General features: G+C 39.2%; 1 protein-coding gene across 5 annotated transcripts; it reads left to right on the top strand.

Annotated features, from left to right (window-relative positions):
- The first annotated feature begins 48 nt into the window (after positions 1-48).
- Positions 49-19,672, top strand: MFSD11 (major facilitator superfamily domain containing 11). 5 transcript variants are annotated; one of them, XM_082066971.1, is made up of 15 exons: positions 49-164; positions 1,151-1,305; positions 1,527-1,691; positions 3,148-3,203; positions 4,213-4,320; positions 4,730-4,809; positions 4,908-5,004; positions 7,048-7,106; positions 9,096-9,237; positions 9,352-9,392; positions 10,122-10,187; positions 11,989-12,114; positions 12,544-12,718; positions 13,778-13,913; positions 14,842-19,672. In XM_082066971.1, exons 3-15 carry the CDS (start codon positions 1,596-1,598, stop codon positions 15,007-15,009), a joined length of 1,350 nt encoding a protein of 449 aa, XP_081923097.1. In that variant the 5' UTR covers positions 49-164; positions 1,151-1,305; positions 1,527-1,595; the 3' UTR covers positions 15,010-19,672. The 5 variants fall into 5 exon arrangements, with proteins under 5 accessions (XP_081923097.1, XP_081923095.1, XP_081923096.1 ...); XM_082066969.1 differs by having other exon boundaries at positions 126-178; XM_082066970.1 differs by lacking the exon at positions 49-164 and adding an exon at positions 207-236.
- Positions 19,673-20,601: the final 929 nt, after the last annotated feature.

Raw genomic sequence — 20,601 nt, 5'->3', positions numbered from 1 at the left:
TTTGGCTCTTGGTTTTTTTTTTATTCCTCACCGGAGGCGGCGTTGGGCGTCGCACGGAAAATCGCCCTATAGATTAAGAACTTGCCCGCCGCTGAAAGCGACCGGTAAGGCGGATGTGCCGTGACCCGGAAGGACTGGGCGGAGGCGGGGAAATTTTGAACAATGTATGCTGAAAACGGTAAAAAAAAAAAAAAAAGTAAAAACCGGAAATAACGCGAGGCCTGACTTTGTTGGGGGTGAGAAGGGGCGGGAAACTCATGCTGCCTGAAAGAAAAAAAAAGAAAAAGCTTTAAGGAAGGGAAGCGCTTCTGGCGCGGGCGGGGAGCGGCGGTTTAAAATGGCGGAGGGGAGGGCGCCGTGAGGGGGGAGGGCGCCGTGAGGGGGGAGCGCTGTGAGGGGAGGTGGCTGAGGGCTCTGCGCTTGTTGTGAGGGTTTGGTTTTTTCCTGGGGCCCTCTGTTTAAATTTTGCTGACGTTTTAACAGGGATCCTCGAAAGTTAAAGATCAATTGATCTGAAATTTATTATTTTAAAAACACTGTGAAGTAAAATATTAAGAGTATGTAATTGCTAAAGCCACATGGTGTTCATTGAGAGAAAGCTGTGGAAGATTACAAAGACTCTTTCCTGAGTCACTGAGACAATGAATTAAGGGAGGAATGCTGGGCAGAGCCTGTGTATTGGTGGGAATAATTCTCCCTTTGCAATGACTTTGTGTGTGTTTGAATTCAGTTAATTAAATGGTTATCTTACATGACTTTCTAAGATGTTCTTTATCTTGATGGGTCTTATTTAGTAAATCGAGATTATTGCTATGTGATATCGTAAAAATATATAAACATATAACCAAGATATAATAATATATGTGATTATTAGAGGATTTATAGCTCTTAAAAACTCGCCACAAATCTTTTTATTTTAAGGATTAGAAGATTTCCACCCACTAGATGATGTTGAGAGGTCCTTTCCAACCCAGACCATTCTGTGATCCTGGGAAGTAGAAAAGTGTACTTTCATAAAACTGCATTTCCCAGAGTGCACAAGGGTTTCAGGCTGGGTCAGCTGATCTCCACTGTGAAATGTTCCTTATTTCCTGTCCAACATGCGTGGAAATGACTCCTGTGAACGAATGTCTCATCTTTCCCTCGTCAGGTGATTTAAAGGCTTTGGGCCAGAATTCTGATTTGGAACAATGGCAGAAACTGAGCTGATTAACTAGCTGGGGATCTGGAAAACTGCGGCTTTCGGGGCAAAGAGATGTTGGGAAGTAACATACTGCAGTCTGAGCTGTTACTTCATGGGAAAAGGTAGAGAGATTCTTGGATTTACCTTTCATACCAGATGTTTCCTTTTTCAAGTTACGTTTCTTTTCGGGTTACTAATTTTGCCATATGTTCTTGAAGAGATTTTCCAGATTTCTTTATTAGTTTATGGCTGTCTCCTACCAGCTAATAAGTAACCCTCAGTAATCATAATTTTTGAAGCTTTCTTTTTCATTTTATTATTTTTGCTTGTTTGTTTTTAACAGAGGTTAAGAGGAAACTTTTAAAAGAAAATAGAGCTTTTCCGGACTGAGGATTTGGCGAGAAAACACAAAATGTCTCCTGAATCAAAAAAACTTTTCAACATAATTATTTTGGGAGTCTCGTTTATGTTTATGTTCACTGCTTTTCAAACATGTGGAAATATTGCGGTAGGTGTGAATTTCAAAACATGGCACATTTCTATCACAGTTATTAATCCGCTCTTGTCTTCTGTGTGCTCTAATGTAAGAGTTGCTTTACTTGGAATTCTTTTTAATGTGCACGACACCTTGATGTTTTGTCTCCTTCTCTTGGTTTAGTGTTAACCAGATTAAGTTGATTAACTGGATAATTAATCAGTTTATTTCGTTAAGATAGCATAGCTACATATGTAACTGTTCCTGATTGCTTAGAAAGTATCGCCCCTTTCAAAATATTTGCCTAAGTTGTTATTATCAACCATGCCCCTAGTTTTTTTAGAGTGTATTTCCTAATCTAACATATTTTTCTGTTCTAACAAACTATACATTGAGGGGGAGTGTAAGGATAACATCTGACAAGTAGTCAGACTTCCACAATTGCTAGAACTGCCAAGTCACCTTCCATCTGAATAAATAATTCACTGCTTTAGCATCCTGTAACTCTTCGCATGCTGAAGCAAAATTGGGCGTAATACAATCCAAATTTAATATTAGAAGCAGACTGCACTCTAGCTACTTAAATTCTTAGAATCCTGCTGCTGACAATCTGAGCCCAGATCCTCTAATTTACCAAGCTGTTGGCGTTGCTTTCAGTGGTAGTTATATGCCTGAAGGACAGTTAGATTTCAACACACCCCTTGAGCCCACAGGTCTTACAGCTTCTCTTCTCTTCCATGCAAGAAGAATCCTTTCTGGGTTCAGACAGATAAGTGCCCTTCACTGCATTATAGAAACAACTATTTAGAATAGTTTTGTAAAAGCCAAAGTGCAGCGTGATACTGCACATGAGTCTGGAAGTACCACCCAGTGATCTTAGAGGTTCTGCAGCGAATTCACAGCACCTCACTGGATTGCACCTAGTGATCATGCAGTCATGTAATTTGTTATTACAAGCTATTACAAGTTACTTTCAATCAGATCTATCAGATCTGCCTGTCAATCCAGTAATTACATGGTCTCATGATCACTAATGCTGATTCAAGGGGAAAAAAAGGAACAGAAAAATAACGAGAAACTGAAAAGCATGGAAACTCTTATCAGAAGCTGATAGGTCAAATTAAGAGTATTTTGAAACTTCTCCTTCCTCACCCCCCAACTTTTAAAATTAAGATCTTCATACGTATCTACTTAAGAGAGGTGCTTAGTGAAAGAGAAGTTTCGTGAAATATTTTAAGGTGTCTGATGAAATAATGATATAATCCTAAAGTACTGATTACTGCTTCAAATATAGATGTTTCCCTGCCAAATATCTCCTTCACCTTCATGATAAAGGTGTTGTGAATTGTAATTAACACTTTTTTAAAGTACTTTGTAGAATCTATTAATGATTAATTCTAACATTTGATACTGACTTCAAACTCATCAAGTGTTCTCAGATTACAACATATATTCTAACATATTACAATCTATGATTTTTTCCACACAGCAAACTGTTATCACTAATTTAAACAGCACGGATTTTCATGGCAGTGGCTACACAAGGTAATTTATACAGATCTTCTTATTACTTTGATCCTTGCAGGGTGAAGCTGGTTATAATTCCACCTGGTAGAGAGAGAGTCTCAAGAGACTCTAGTGTTCTGCTGACTTCACAATTTAATAATAAACTTAAAGCAGTTAAAAACAGGCTTCTCACATTCACTCTTGTTCTACTCTGAACTATTTCCAGTTGAACTACGTATCTGTTTTGCACGTTATATTTGTAGGGAGAAAAAATACCATATGGTTATCACATTCTAAGCATTTTATTTTAGGATATGAAGAATGTGGAAGTTTTAAAATAAAAAATCCCTGCTAACTAAGGCCTTGGTTGCTTGCCCTTGTTACACTTCTGTGTGTTTGTGTAGGATAGGTGGTACGGATCAACTTCTAGGAACTGCTGCAACATGAATGTGAAAGGAGCCATCAGAAAGACAAGCAGGGAGGTTCAAAGCCAGGAAAAGTTGTTCTGTTTGTTCACTGCAGGCGCGGCCAAACTCGCCAAGCGTGATCAGGGACCTCTGTGTGCTAAATTAATCTGTCATATAGGAAAACCTGGTTGCTGCTTTGAAGGCTTTACTGTCTTAATTTAAACTAAAAATACAACTGGCACAAAATAAAATGTCTGTGGTATAGTTGGCGGAAAATGCAAACCTTGCTGGTATCGATGAATGAGGCTCTGGAACATTCTCTATAAGTACTTGGCAGAAAACTCAGTTACTGCTGTTAAGGCACAGTTTGACAAATGTATGTTATAAATTATGAGACGCGCTTGTCTGCAATAGTTTGGGGCTCCTCAGCAATCCAGAAAACACTGCACACTCCTATATTCCCGTATAGAGTGCAGTGGGTGAAGGTAAGAGAAGAAATAAATATTTGACCGTGAAAGTTATGCAGTTACTTAAGTTATGTGTGTACTTGATACTTTGGAATCAACTGAACATTCTTAAATCAGTTGCACTCATGTCCTATATTTGAAGTACTTAATCATCTTTGTTGTTTATATATGTAGCATGTCCATTATTTATGGAGTATTCTCCACATCAAACCTTATATCACCTTCAGTGGTTGCGATAGTAGGACCTCAACTCTCCATGGTCATTAGTGGCATATTTTATAGGTAAGTATTAATTTAGAATTTTTGCCCGCTTCCTTTGAAATCTTTCATTTTTTCCCTCCTAAGCCTACCATGCCATACATGAAAGTGTACTGCTGAGGAAGGCATCTTGCAGATGTACGGCCTCTATCAGTAGATGTGGAACTGCAGAGTACTTCAGCCTACTCAAAACAGAGTGTTTTTTCCACAGCATTTCCAGACTTTGCTGACTCAGATTAATGACTATATTAAAAAAATCTACATACTTAGTGGAATAAAAATATTATCTCTTCTCACATGTGACATGAACTATTTTTCAGTATCACTTGAGACAGAATAGCTGATTTAGAAGCAGCTAAATGAGATACCTGATTGTTAAAGTGCATTGTCAACTTTAAGTCTATGTTCAATAAACTGATCTGTTCTATTCTAGCCTATACATTGCAGTTTTTATCCAGCCTACTACATGGACTTTCTACACTGCTTCTGTTTTTATTGGCATTGCAGCTGCTGGTAAGCACTGTTCTTACTCTGCTTACTATTCTTTGCTACGTTTGAATATACCTCTAAAATATTTTTATTTCCTGAGCAATATATTCTGTACATTTCAGTTCTCTGGACAGCACAGGGAAATTGCTTGACTGTAAATTCTGATGAAAACACCATTGGAAGGAACAGTGGGGTATTTTGGGCACTCTTACAGTCCAGGTAGGCTTTATTTGTTAGTCTTTTTGTGGTTGTATACACATTCTACTTTTTACATTTTTTGTAAAAAGAATCCTCCACTGGTACCTTGCAGTCAGTGAAGTGGGCTGAAAGACTGGAAGCCACATTTCTGTTGCTATTGTGCATTACAGAAGGATGAATTGAAGTTACATATAGCAAGGCTCTGCTCTTAACATGCTATAATGATACATTTCTGTTAGGGGAGCATTTTCCATAAGTAACAGACATCTTGTTGATTGGGGAGGGATGTGATAATGTGTTTAAGGACTTGAGTGCACTAATGAGCCCTAATGGTCCTGAACAGCCTCACCTGGCACCTCTACCGCACCCCTCCCATCTGCCCATGGGCCCAGGAGCCTCATTTAAACTCAGCCTGGGGCTTCATTTCCTCTGGAGCTGTGTTGGAGGAGCACTGGTCTCCAGCTCAACCACAGTTATGCCTGGTTCTGGCTCTTGTTGATCTGGACTGGTTTCCCACCTTGGCTTTACTCTGCCTTGTCACTGGGGATTTGTGTGGCAATCACAGCACCTGACACTGGCCTGTAGACTGACTGACCTCAGATCTGCCTCATCAACACAAGCTTGTATGATAGTCTGGACTCTTGGTTGACCCTGCTGAGTGTCTTTGGGTCTGCCCTGCTTGCCTTGTTGGGTGCTCTGGGACAGGGCTCTAGTTGATGAGGCACCTTCTCTGCTGTGTGTGTTCTGTCCCTTGACTCTCAGCCCTCTTTCTCTGAGAGAGTAGCTGGACCTTGCTGCTCGCTGACAAGTTGAAGATACAGTCAGAAAAGAAGTCTTGTTGACTCTGATGTTAAGCTTTGAGTGCTGCATAAACCAAACAAGTCAACAAGAAAGGTAGTGAGAATGAGCTAGTGGATGGTGTTGCTGCCATTGAGTATTTTGTGCAGACAGGGTTTGTGCTTCTTGGGAGAGAGTAATGTAAGTAAAATGGGTGGGAAGGTAGAGCTGCTGACTTGCAGAGACTGAAAAGGCTGGGATTCATTCCTTTGGAGAAAAAGCATTGAGGATTATACTGATGGGTTACTAGGACAGTGAAGGCAGCTGGTGAGCTGTTGCTCTCCAGATGCTGCTGTATGGGTCACTTGGTGAAACCAGAAGAGGGTTAGTTTGAAACAGATACTAAGTGCTTCTTTACACAATAGCTGATTAAGTGTTTGGTGCTTGCTGCCACAAGGAGAGTGTAGAGTTGGATGGTGTCAGCAACAAATGGGATCAGACAGATTCATTGGCAACAGGTCCACAAATGGTTCCTGAGGGGAGATACCTTATACCACCCATAACATGGCGCCTCTGGATATTGGGAGATAACAAGTTTGCAGAAAGCGCTGAGGCTGGTGAGCCTGTGCTAGATGGCATTGCTAATGCTGTTGTGGGGGTGGAATACTGGGTTAATAGAACATCAGCCTGAACCCGTGGCATACTTCTTGTGTTTCTTAAGGTTCAGGAATTAACATATCAGTATGTTATCAGAGTAGCAATTTCCACAAACACAGTTAATTGTGTGTTTTCCAGTGAGTAAAACGCATGGCTTTATATGAGGGAACTTGACTCAGGCTGTTTTGAATCACCATTCATTCAGAATTACTGTATTTCACAGAATTTCTCTTCAGCTTTTAACAACCAATTTAGCATTACTGGGGGAATGCTTCAGGCAAGATGCATGACTCTTCTAAGGAAGTATAACAAAATCTCCATTAATATGTCAGCTTTCTAATGTATACCCTTCTAAAATTAGTGAGGGGGCAACTTCCATGCATATTTCCTCATTTTTGCTACCACCTTGTGTTTTGCTTATCGAAAATGAATAGCCAGCATTATGGGGAAGGATCCTCTACTGTTTCAAGTTTTATACAGAGTAAGCAGTTCACATGGGGAGTGACTGTCTTTATTTCTTTCACAATTGCACAGTACATTTTTTTGCGTAGAATAATGTTACCGTGATGTTACAACTTTAATCTTACCACAGAAAGTGCTGTTCATCTTTGTTGTCCTTTCTGTCTGCAGCTTGTTTTTTGGAAACCTCTATATATACTTTGCTTGGCAAGGAAAAACTCACATATCAGGTGGGTATTGTTTGTTTATATGGGAGTCCATCCTTGAAAATATGGTAGCATGAATAAACAAATGAAATAATGAACTTGAAAGTGGCAAGAAACTGACACAATCAGACTTTTTTCTAATTTATTGTTATATATCCTCTACTTTTGGAGTAATTTTTTTTAATTCATTGTTCCATGGTACTCATGGCCCTTGTATTATGTGTGGGTTTCCTGCATGCAATGCTCTTTGAGTACCATCTTTTGTCTAGGAAATTCTTCAGAACACTAATTTAGAATAAAGTTTTCTCCAATGGCAGCTCTGGGATTTTCTCTGTGCAGACAGACTTATGCCAAAATACAAATATTTGGGGGGAAAGCTGTTCTGGAATGGCTATATGTTTATTATACGTGCTATCCTGTTCCAAAGTAAGTTCCTGGTGTAGACTGTCCTTCTAAATCAGATTGAAGACTGATTAACCTATGAACTGAAGGAAGAGGAAAACCATCCCATTTCACTTCATGGCCGCAATGATTGTTGTGCTGGCACAAAGCAGCAGCAGGACAGAGGTTGAGATGTGCAGCTGGGCTGAGAGTGGGTGGCTGCTGCTGCTGCTTAAACTGGCAGCATTGCTGGAAAAGTGTGTAAAACCAAAACAAACACCAAAAAAACCCAACAAAAACAAAGCAACAAAAAAACCCCACTTATGTTAAAGTTAAATCCCTACTAGAACAGCCAATTCTTTTAATATTTTAAAGATGAGGGTACATCTGCTGTAGTCAGTCAGGAATAAGATGTTAATTTTTTAAAATTATAGTTATCAGGCTTCAAGAAATGCTGCCCTGTTGAGACGTATAGTCTGTTTCATGTCTCTGTTAGATCCATCTCTTCAGGTTCCCCACAGACATGGGCCTGGTAGCACAGGACAGGTTAATTTTTAAAGGTCAGCTCCAACATTCCCTCATCTTTAATGCAAAGGCTTAAGTGTTATTGAAAGTATTGGAGACACTTTGGATCTGGTGAGCTTGAAATTCTGTGTATTCTGAACTTGATTGTACTTTTGAACCACAGATTAGAGCATTTAACTATGAAGTTCTGCTCTTATATTTCCCCCAGTCTTTTAATGTCTTGAGACTCCTCTTCATTAAAAAATGTTGGTATTGGAAAATGTGACAGTACTAAAAAAATCAGTTCCTTCTTCCTTTTACTACCTAACTGAAATTTTTACAGGCATTTCAAGGTGAAGCACATATTTGCATTATGATCTCTAATAAAACATGTTATTTTTAATTAATGTAGAACAATTTTATGTTTACATTTAAGCTAAAGGGGAAGTAAGCACAAATGTAGGCAATATCTTCAGAATCATACACTTCAGTTCACTCACAACTATTATTTGTTTCTTGGCTTGCTTATTCTGCTTAATATTTGTAGAAGGGAATGACTTCTGGATTATAGACTTTCCTGTGTCCAACACATTGGTTTGTGCAGCCGAGCTGGTGCGTAGGGCAGCAATTACTGTCCTCCAGCTGCACATTGGGTGCTGCGTCAGCGAGATTTTGGTGATTTTAAGGCTTTTGAAGTTTATAAGCCTACCAGTTTATGATGTTACAGCACTAATGTTTCTAATGCTGGTAAAGAGCGTTTTTTAGAAATCTGAAAGGTTTTGGGCTAGTTTGCTGTGTCCACTCTGAATTATGTGAGTCTTGAAAGATGTACTTTCTTCTGCTAAGAATTTATGCACTTCCTTTGTTAATTGGCTCCTCCTTGGTCATAGCCTTTGCATGGCAGAAAATGCGAGTGACACTCTAATATGCCAATATTTTGTTGGCATTATAAAACTGAGACAGGAATTTGCCAGCAGCTGGGTACCTTTTGCTCCATGTAGAAGGTAAGTTAGAAAATTAGTGTGCATTTTGTTACGTAGTATGTCTGTTTTAGTTTATTGAAGGTAGTTGAGTTGGTTTGAATTGATTTTGCACGTCTAGTTATAGTTCTTGTTTGTTTTTCCACAGAGAGTGATCGCAGAACTGTCTTCATTGCTCTGACTGTTATCAGTCTTGTGGGCACAGTTCTGTTCTTTCTGATTAGGAAACAAGAGGACACAAAAGCTCCAGGAGAGGAAGATTCTGCTAATGAAATCCTGGGGGACAGCTCGTAAGTGCTTATTGCTATCATGTATTGTCACATATCCTTGTTTGAGCTCCTGCTCCTCAGGGGAATATCATGTGTTCACTTTCCCCATTTTGACTAAGTAATTTATTTACCCAGGTCTGCACAAAACACAATGACAAGAGCGGTGGCTGCCTTCAGTACGTACTGTTTCACATGAGAGTTGCTTCAAAACATACTGATGTATCCTTTCCAGCATTTCACAATTCTGCTGATAATGTGGTCTTGTACAAATGACCTAGAACAAGAACTTGTGAACCGATAAGGTTTTAAGAACTCATTTCACTTATTCTGTTTTCAGTACAGACCTTCAGGGATGGGCCACTTGGAAAAGTAACTGCCAGCTGGCAACTGTTTTCAGAGCAGAGATGGCAGTTCACACAGGGACGTGTGGCAAGATAAAGAAGTTGCATGTTGTTTTATTTTGTCACCAATTGATAACAGTTAAACCCAACAGTTTTGAACTGCACCATCTGCAGTTTCTATTAAAGTTTGGTGTGGTCTGCCTGTGACTGTTAACCTTGTTTTGAGAACATGGGGATCTTCACTGAGAATTTATTTATCCTCTTAGGAGACAATCGCCATCAACTGAGAGTACAAAAATATAATGAGAGAAAATTGTCTCCTAATTGAAAACTGTGTGTCCTCCCTTTAATATTTCACCTCTTGCATTTCTTATGAAAGAGGATTTCAGATCACAGCATTTCTTCTAAAGAACAAGTCAGGGTTGGTTTGTTTAGCACTTTGTTTACTGTAGTAAAGTCACAGTTTGCACAATTTTAAGCTATTTTTATGAAGAGCAAAATAAATTGTAGGTTGTGTTAATAGTGTTATCCGTTATATTAATTCCCATTATTATGCCTTTACAGAGAAATCTATAAAGCTGAGCTTCACCAAAGAGATTATGCTGCTGAGTGTTACAACAGCCTACACAGGTATGAAGCAAGAGGAGTGTATTATTGTGCAGGAGGATTGCAATTCTGTATTTCTGCATATGTTACTTGAATATTTCAGTTATCTTTGAATGAGTTATTTGCTTGTGATGTTCCTGTGTCCTGGGTGCTTCTGTATGGGAGGAGGGATGTGCCTGAATCTGCAAATACTGCCAGGTGTAGTAAAGCTTGGGGTCAGCTCTGGGTCACCCAAATTGAAGGTTCGGCAAAATTTACATAGCTGTTTTTTATGTGATTTGGCATTACACTGTCAATAGGTTGTAGATAATTTAATGCAATTGCATTGAATTAGAATTAAAATAATGTACAAAATGTTACTGGGATCCTTTAACAGATTTTTTTGAGGTAGTTTCTTGCTCCTTATTTGCCTTCAGGTGTTTTTCTGTTCGTGATCAATTTAAGTTTTAGGAAGAACAGATGCGTTTTCAGAACCTCAGCTCTGAGTCACCCTTATGAAAAATTGTTGTTAGCTCTTGTAGGTGAGAAGAAGAACTTAGATGTGAACAAACCATAAACAGTGCTGTAGGACTGCTGAAGTTTGCGGTCAGTTTCTGGTAGAGAAATAGCAACAGTAGCCATGAAGTTGCAATAGTAGGGATGAAGTCATCTTGTACCAGCCACTGATCAGAGGTACAGGTTACTTCACAGCATCTCCAGTGTTGCAGAACACTGGCCCAGGCTGCCCAGGGAGGTTGTGGAGTCTCCTACTCTGCAGACATTCCAACCCACCTGGACACCTTCCTGTATAACCTCATCTGGGTGTTCCTGCTCTGGCGGGGGGATTGGACTGGATGAGCTTTCGAGGTCCCTCTCAAGCCCTGACATTCTGTGATTCTGTGGAAGGGAGCAACTCAGGTTTGCCTGATTAATCTGAAATTTGAATTTAAGAGATAGCAGAAATAAAAATCAGTCCAGCTTGGAAAAAAAAAATAGCTGCTGCCACCTGGTGGCTCTAGGTCAATATTGCCACTTTATATAGGGAAATAAAAAAATCTTGGAAGGCCAGCAAAAGCTTTTATTTCCAAAATTGATGGTTTGATTATTAAGACTGCTCAAAGTTCACCCCCTTTTGAGGCTTTGCAGTTCATGTTCCATGTTAAGGAGGCTGTTACATGTAGACCAGAGTATGGTATACCATATTTTTACAGTAGAAAAGGCAAAGTAGGTGAATTAGAAACAGTTCTATTTTTGAACTGTTTTTCTTTGTTTAGGTGTAAGACTTTGCTTAGTTTTGTATTAAGTAACTAGTATTTTTACACTTATAGTCATGCTAGTTGGCCTCAGCCATGTTACCTTTTTGACAGCAATGGCAGTAGAAAGAAAGAAGAGTTTTAAACAAATAGCAGTTGTTCTTAGTTCTAGTTCATTATGCATAGAAAAGTAGCAGTTTAGGAATCTGAATTCTTTTTGTATATGGGATTTCAGGGAGTCTCTTTTTAAGAATGCCGTAACGTGGGCGGGGGGACTGGAGTCCTTACACGTGAAATTCCGAAGTTCTTGAAAAGCAGAAATATAAACTGTGTGTAGAGATTGTGTCAACAGAAAAACAGTATTGAACCAAAGTGCATGTGATACAGAGCTTTTCCTAATATATTTTTTGTAAACTGGCATAGGAGAATATCATTATTACATAGTTTAAAATTCCCGAATTGCTTGTTATACACACGTCATTTAAATATGTATTTGAAAGGGACCTTGGGGAAAAACAGCTTTTAGACTTCAAGACTTTTTTGATAACTTTCATAATAGTTCACCTATCAATTTTGTTTGATTTCTTTCAAAGGCTTGGAATTAACGTTCTTTTCTGGAGTATATGGAACATGTATTGGTGCTGTGAATAGGTTTGGTAGTGAAGAGAAAAGCCTTATTGGTCTCTCTGGTATTTTTATTGGTGTTGGAGAAATTTTAGGTGAGTCTAAATTTACAAATTAGTAGATAAAAAAGGATTAAGATTTTGTAGTTACTCAAAACAGTTTTTGTATTTAACTGAATAGTGTCTTTCAAGCTTCCAGCAATGATTATGTAAACAAAAAATAAAATATTAGAAATTGTTAATGTGGTTCCTTGTTGCACTGTGAATTATACGTTACGCCATGTAAAGTGAATGTGGATTAGGATGTGAAACACTGACTATGAATCCTGACTAAGATTTTTGCATTCTTTTTGGGTTAGTGCAAAGAAATACATAACACTTAGAATGAGAGAAACACTGGACTGTGATGTTATTGGAGAGTTTTCACATTTTATTCTGTTTTTAAATAGTAACGTATTTTAAGGTTGCTTCTGTCCTTACTTCTTCAGTTCTGATTTAATTATCCAATCTTTTCCAATTACGCAGGTGGAGGAATCTTCGGTTTATTGAGCAAGCGTAACCGCTTTGGCAGGAACCCTGTTGTGATGCTGGGCATCATCGTCCACTTCATAGCCTTTTATTTGATATTTTTCAACATGCCAAATGATGCCCCTATTGCTCCTATGGAAGGAACAGATGATGTTGCCTATATGATTCCAAGGTATGTAAACTTTTTCCTGTGTAACTCAAGATGGATACAGACAGTTTGTTTATCTAATAGAAAATTTCTTGAAGCTGCTTTAGGGGAAAAATATACAGAGCTTTCTTGTCTCCTCATTACAACTTTCTTTTCAGGTGTGTTTTTGCCAGTTTGTATGAAAATAATATGTTGTCAGTTTGTGCAGACACAGCTGCTAACTTGCAATTGAAAGCATTTGTGCCTGTGGTGGTGACTATTCTTTATTTAACGGGAGTATTTTTCTGCAAAATGAATTGGTATGTCTACAATATTCCCACAGTTTTTATGAACTCACCATGTGTGTCTCAGCTTTTAATCACTGCCTTGTGGGTTTTGTGGCTCCAAGCACCAAAATGAGTTCTTCTAGCAGTTCTAATTCAGTGTAGAATTGACTGCAGGTAACAGTAACAAAAGTCTTGGCATTACACAGAATCACAGAATCGACTGGGTTGGAAAAGACCTCAGAGATCATCAAGTCCAACCCTTGGTCCAACTCCAGTCCATTTACTAGATCATGGCACTAAGTGCCATGTCCAATCTCAGTTTAAAAATCTCTGGGGACAGTGAGTCCACCACCTCCCTGGGCAGGCCATTCTTCTGCTAGCTCCCTCATCACCCCAGGATGGATCCCGTCTGGTCCCATAGACTTGTGAGGATCCAGATGGCTCAGGAAGTCACCAGCTATTTCCTCCTGGAATACAAGGGGGCTCTTTGGCTTCCTACCTCTGTCAACCACCTCCAGAGGCCAGTTGTCCTGAGGGCCACCTGTCTTACTCATAAAAACTAAGGCAAAGTAGGTATTAAGTACCTCAGCTTTCTCCTCATCTTTGTTAACTATATTAAGAAATATTCAAGAAATGAAAATCTGATGAAACTATTCTTTATGCCAAGCCAAGTGTTCCCAGTTCTTTTCCACTGAAATGTAAAGTTGGAGAACTTTCTTCCATTCTCACTTTCCAAATAAGCCTGCTAAAAATAGTTAATAGATGTGTAAGCTGTTTGAACGACTGACTTTTAAATGTGATTCTTTTTCTCCTTCAGCAAAGAGGTGGCGATATTCTGCAGCTTCCTCTTGGGCCTGGGGGACAGCTGCTTCAACACCCAGCTCCTCAGCATTTTAGGATTCCTGTATTCAGAAGACAGCGCTCCTGCCTTTGCCATCTTTAAGTTTGTTCAGGTTTGTGGATGTTGTGCCATGTCACTGGGTGTTTTTGCATGGGTACATAGACAAAAGAAGAGTTAAGGGATGTTTATCTGTTCTTAAGTTGTTAGAATGACAAAGTAAACGTACCTGTGCTAGTTGGAAACTCAATGAAAAGTCTTCATATAATGTGAATACAAGTGCTGCATTTTTGGATAGATCGCTTCTCTCACAGGCATTAACCTTATTTAGTACTGAACTTTCCAGGTCAGGGTCTGTGTTGATCAGAGTTATCAGTAGAAAAATGGTGTTGCAAAGCATTGAAACTGTTCCTGCATGGTCACAGCAATAGGGAGCAGAGGTCAGGTTGAGCTTATTTTAAAAGGTGACAGCTGCTTGCTTCAAAAGGTGTTTTTTTTTCCTTGTGCACTGCTCCATTTTTAGATCATTCTCAGTGATAGATAAGAATTTGAGGTAGACACGGAATGTAATGATTCTTTATATAAGATCTAATTAAAACTTTACCCTTAAGGATAGATGGCAAGTAAGCAACACGGCTTGTCAGAGCCTCTGGCTATTTTGGTATGGAATAGTTTGTGGTGCTGTAAAACTGGAAACAGTTTTCTGTAGTTTTATTTAAAGCCTTGACTGTGTTGCTTCTAGACAAACTGTTTTCAAATACCAGAGAACTGCACTTGGGGTGCTATGAGCGCTTTTGTGTTTGGTGTTCATTTTCTACAGTGAACACTATTTAAATAACAAGTAAAAACTAAATCTGTTGTATATCGCATGAAGACATATGTTGAGGCATAACGAAGCTTTAAGATTTTTTATCTTCTCCAGAAGCGTGCTACTGAGAGTTGCATATTAAGCTCCGTGTATGTCAATTTGATAACCTTTGTATGATAACACTAGCCTGGATATCTCCACTGATAATCTCTTTATGTTGTGTTTTTTCTCTCAGTCCATCTGTGCTGCAGTTGCATATTTCTACAGCAACTACTTCCTTCTGCAGTGGCAGCTCCTGATCATGGTGGTCGTGGGCTTCTTTGGAACAATCACCTTCTTTAGGGTGGAATGGGAAGCAGCAGCCGCCCTCGCTGCCCGTGGCTCGGACTACAGCAGCATTTGACCTCGATACCATAAGAAAAAACGCTGGCATATTTATTGGCAAGTGATGTGAGAAGGTGGAAAGATGAAGGTGCTGCAGAGGTTAAGATGGAGGAAGCTACTACTGAATCACCGTTAGTCTAACTGAATGTGAAATACGGGAGAAAAAAAATTCCAAATTTTAAAGGCTTATTTTCCTGTTTTAATGTATTGAGCGTGGTTCTTTAAAAATCTGGTATTAGAAATGGAAGGAAATGCAGAGATATATGTATTGAACAATTCTGTTCTGAGACGTACCTTGCAGAATATGATTGCCCAATTTCACTCTACCATGCACTACAGAATTACAGTTGAGTTTTTTTCCCCTTAAATTATGTTTCCTATATTCTAGTCCTGCAGACACTTGAATTCTTGTATTGAATGGGTGATATTTTTATAAGATACATTATACTGAAGAGTGTGTCTGCACAACTGAGAAATCAATTCATGCCATTGACGTTTTCAACAATTAGGTATGTGGAAATATTTAGGTGGGAAATGTTGCTGCCTTATTCTCTACTGCACACTTCGTTGTTTCCCAACCATTTGTTTATTGCTCTATTTCATGTGCTTAAATTTTACCAGATAATTTTTATTTTTAAGAAAGTGCATCAGGTTGTAGTGTGACACAAAACATTTTACAAGAATTTGAGGAAGTTCCCCTCAGCCATCTCAAAGATGTGATTCTGTGATCTGTGAAGTGTCAGGAATGGAAAATGGTACCTTGGTTCAGCATCTCAGAATTGACCTGTGGTGGGAAAACTGCTGGAACTTGCTCAGGGGAATTGTACATGAAGGGCCATAGGATGTGGCTTCTCTCCCAGACTTCCAAATAGTTCTTTCGAGTTCAATGAAACTTTGATCACTATTTGTGATGCATTTTCTAAAATAACTTTTTTCAAGTACAAATAAGCTCAGAATGTGAACTGTAGGAATAATCTTGCAGTATTTATTCTACTGCATAGTCTAAAAATAGCTGAAACACTTGCCATAAGTTGTTTCATTCAGTATATTTTGGGCAGATTGTGCTGGAATCTTATTCTGCTAAAAGTGCAAACAAGGATACTATCAGAGTAAGTTTTAATCCAAAACTTACTGATGATACAATACAGGCAGCGAATACAACTCACTTTGATTTCTACCTGTCTCCATGACTTTGTGGTATCACGGTTATGCTTCTGTCTAGCGGGCAAACAAGATGCAGCCGAGAGCAGGTATGGAACAGTGTGAAGGTGTTTTAGACACTCCATGTAGCTGTTTCTAGAAAAGCACCATTCAACAACCTTTTTTTAATGCACAGTCAGAATGTTAATGACTTCTCTTTAAAGAGAAGTAAAGAAAAGTCGACTCGGTATGTGTCAGTAGCTCCTGTGTGTCACAACTCTGTAGGTGTAGGCAGGATTACACTTGGTGAGGGAGCGTGGTGTCTCCTGTGACGCTTGCTGTCACTTTTGCCCTCACAGGGCGGGTGACACGACTCCTGTGAAGTGCAGCCCTCTCTGTGCACAGCACAACAGCAGAGAGGGATTATTTTACAGATAGATAGAAAGGGATTTTTAAACTCTGCAGGTTTTTTGCTGTGAGATGAGGAAGGTGCTACTGGGAGGATGGGAGGGCACCTGAACACTTGCCAAGTGAAGAACTCTACGAGGACAGCCGGGAAAGCGAGGTTTGGTGTGTTCCCGGGAGATTTAATGAGTGATGTAAATGAGAATGAGACAGAACACACGTTGGAGCAAGGGGTTACTGAAGCCATTCCAATTTGTCAGCCAAACTGGAAAAGCGTTCAGTATTCAATCAATATCTCTGATTAATGTGACCAGCAGCACTCTAATGCCTCTCTCTTATCCACTCCTGTTATCCTGTAATTTGAAGCATGCTATTTTTATATACTGAGCACCAGAAAAGGTATAGATGATAGGATGCTGGCAGTGATTAGAATTCTCTTGTTGCTACATGTTTGTATTTTCTCCCAAGAAACAAAAGGGATAAAGGACTTTTTTTTTTAAGGTAGGGAATTACCGACTTTTGTCTCTGAACTCTTTCTGGGACTTGTTTTTCCATACATATTAACGAGAGAAGAAAGACTTGAATGTTCAAATGGAACAATTTTGTCTTACATTATATGGGGAGAAACATGATTCTTGGGTCTCGTGGTGATGAGTAACTTATAAATGCTTTTAAAACAATGCAGTTTAATTGTAGCTAGGTTACGGCTCTCACGAGGTTGCTTTTTAAATTGTTCCCTGTTAATGATGAACTTCTGTGATGTTCATCTGCCCCGTAATAATTATACGAACGATTTTATTAGAAATTAAAGATAATTGCTAAGTTTATGTAGTTTCAAAAAGCACTTTGAGACCAACTTTCAGGGATATTAATGAACTAGGTCTGGTGGATTTTCAGTACTCCTGTGAATCTGATGCTTTACTTCCTCCCCACTGCCTTTTTTCCCCTCTGTTCTGTTTGGTCTGACTCTATCAGATAATGTTAGAAGGCAGTTCAGAGCTATTTATTGAGTCATTAAAGTGAAGTATTACTACTCTGTGACAAGTTTTACAAGAAGTAATGAAATTCTCAAAACTGCATCATGGATAGCCAATTTTATTTAACTATTAACTATATTAATATCGCTTTTGACATTGGATCTGAAGAGATGGTTCTCATTTACTCAAGTTGGTGGTGACATGGTTGTTTTTCACTTATTTATGTTTCTTTGATTTGTCAGGAGGTGAAAAATCCAGCCAGCTATGGACAGTTGTTAGTTTGGTCAAAATTTTTGGTACAGAAGTACAAAGAATAGTAATACTGATGTCTATTTATTATTCCATCTATTAATGTTTGTATCAGCATTTACCAGCCCCAAGACTGTGCCCCATTCATTTCATCTCCTTGGCCTTTGAACAATTTCTTGTTGATTTGAATTGAGAGTTTGCTCTCAATTGAGCAGGATTTGAAAAAAAAGGCTTTTGCTATGTTTGTGGCATTGTGGGTTTGTTTTATGTTAGGGACTTTATAAGCAAAGTTACACATTAAGTTGCTTGGGTTTGTTGAAAAGAAGCTTGTGCGGTGCTTTTTGGTTTTTCCCTTTAGGGGGGATACTAAAGTTTAATATCTTGACTTATCACATCCCCAGGTTTTTGAAACAAGTGCTAAAGAGGAAATGAAAACTGGTATTCTTGACATTTGAGTGCCAAAGAAGCTGCTACAAATTAGCCTTAACCCATATCAGCATATGTTTTTTTGTTTTCATTTTGATATGATTGTATGGAAAGAGAAAATTTCTACAACTGTAGACCTTGTTCATAATTAAGTGACGTGCTTTTACTTCTGCAGTGTTCATTTCATTAGGCACAATCTACATTGGCAAGTTGAGAGAAGTAAGAGAACCATTTATAGAATGTTCTTTATAAATAATTCTAATCTATACGTTTCTGCAGATCCAGCTAAGTTCGTAAGGGATATAAAAAAAAGAACAACTTCTTAGTGTAGTTTGCTGGTACAACTTTATGGAGAAGTAATTCCAGTGTAGAAAACCATCAGTTCAGGACTGTGTGTCAGTAAACCAGACTGGGAAAGCTCCACTTGACTTTCTTTGAATTCCAGAAGTTTTCTCCGGCCGGGGAAGGGTTCCCTGGAAAGCAGCCTGTGGCAGTGCTGTGATTAACGCCGCAGGGGCTGCCTGGCGGCTCGTTTCTGTGTGAAGAGCAGGCGCGTGTGAACAGAACCTCCAAGATGGTTTTCCAGGGCAGTGATTAATTGTTTGCTGTCACCATAAATAGGAACCGCTATGTTCAACATCACGCCAGTAGCCACAAGAGTCAACTCTGGCTCGAATTGTGCAGGTATGTTAGTGAAGATGGGACCTTACAATCGTGACTATTGCTTTTTCAAAGACTTTATCCGCACTGCTATTTTCCTTGGAAGTTTCGTAGCCCCACTCATGCTAATTGAGTAGCAGCAGTGATTAATACGATATTTTCCTTGTTCCCTGCTGACAGACATAAGAAAAAAAGGGAGAATTTAAAGATGAAGTTGTGAAATTAGCTGCTTAACAAAATCCTTGCGATTCTGTTATGGCCACACTGGTTCAGACGCCAGGTTGAGACTCTGTAGATTTTGTGGATAAATTCCAAATGATGCTTTGATAAGTTTGACTTCAGAAGTTGTGTAAGTACCACAGAGAAGCACTAGTGTGAGAGTGGGGAGAAAAAAGATTCTTGAAGTGCAATAGAGAGCAAATCTGGAACGGAGAAGAATTCTCAGCGGGCATGTGAAGGGGGTGCTTAATTTAATGGAGTTTGCGCATTTTGCTGCTGTTGGCATTGACTCCATTTCTATTTGTTTCATACTTTCTCTGCTATCTTGGTTATTTCAGCTGTTGACATGTCCTCCTCCAAGCTATCCTTTCTCTCTTGTTTACGTTTTGATGCTGTGCAGAAGTCTAATTTAAATGATTGAAACATTTTTACCTTAAAAGGTGTCTCTGGGTTTGAATTGGGAATAATTGAGAACAGGCTCACACAATGATTATCCTAATGAAAACACTGATTTCAAGTGAATGTACTGCGTCTTTATTATATTTCTTTCCATGGTGACAGCCATGCAAATAAAAGTGAATCACAGACAATGTTTTTGTTAATATGCTTGCTAAGTTGTCAGAATTGCTCTTTGTCACCGTTTTAAACTGTCGTGCCAGGGGCTTTGGGAAAGGGAGGTGCAGTTGTGACTGATGGGTCTCTAAGGGCCTGTGTAGGAAAATGAAAATGTTTGGTTTAGTGCTAAGCAGCCTCTTTTGAACCACTTAATTCTAGTTATGGTGTAGATTAGTGAAATGTCTTTGGGAAATTGGGGTGGCTGCTGCAGGTTTAGTCCCTTTTCTTTCCCTGTCCAGTTTGAGAGCCTGTCTTACCAAAACTGTCACTGTTGTTGAGAGGAGAATGTGCCTAATGTTATGTTTGGATTTGTTTTTTATTGTGGATTCCTCTTCCATTATCCTTTCCCACGACTTCAGATAGGTTTCTCCAAACTCAAGTGTCATATATCTGAAAGACTCCCCCAAATTTACCAGACTCGTGGAGTATTTGGGTCCTGTTTATCTAAAATGAAATGCAGATGTAGAGGGCTATTGTCTGGTCAGACTGTGTAGCTAAAAGGTGTGATTTAGTCCTGGCTTCATACTGTGATTAAAGGGCACGAAGGGAGCATCAAGGAACAGATTTTTGTGGCTGTCATTTGGCTGGATTGTAGGTGAGCAAATCTGATTGCCGACATGAAGATGCTGCAGGAAGGTAACAAGGGCCTCACGCAAGGAGGCCAGTACAGGCAAATTTTGCCTGCTGTGTTTTTTCCCTCCAGATTCATGAAAATCCCCTGTGGTTCCACTGGTGTGATCTTTGGATGGCCATGGTGTTCTGGTTTCTGAGAGGAAGGATTTGTATTCAGCAGCTGGCTGTGAAGTCCTTTATGTGAGCAAATAGAAAAGAACCGCGCACGTTGGCTTTTGCTGCTCACAGCCCTTTGAATCTTTGGATAAAAGGACATTTAGGAGTTTGCACTTCAAAGTTCGACCATG

Source organism: Streptopelia decaocto (genome assembly GCF_964273445.1).
Source record: "Streptopelia decaocto genome assembly, chromosome: 16".
In the NCBI taxonomy this organism is placed as follows: domain Eukaryota; kingdom Metazoa; phylum Chordata; class Aves; order Columbiformes; family Columbidae; genus Streptopelia; species Streptopelia decaocto.
This window is presented reverse-complemented; position numbering and strand designations above follow the sequence as displayed.

Excerpts from the sequence above, each read along its gene's own strand:
- MFSD11 (XM_082066971.1), top strand. The coding sequence starts at position 1,596 with ATGTCTCCTGAATCAAAAAAACTTTTCAACATAATTATTTTGGGAGTC. Across the intron at positions 9,393-10,121 it reads AAGAGCGGTGGCTGCCTTCA|AGAAATCTATAAAGCTGAGC; the intron begins GTACGTACTGTT and ends ATGCCTTTACAG. Across the intron at positions 10,188-11,988 it reads TGTTACAACAGCCTACACAG|GCTTGGAATTAACGTTCTTT; the intron begins GTATGAAGCAAG and ends TTTCTTTCAAAG.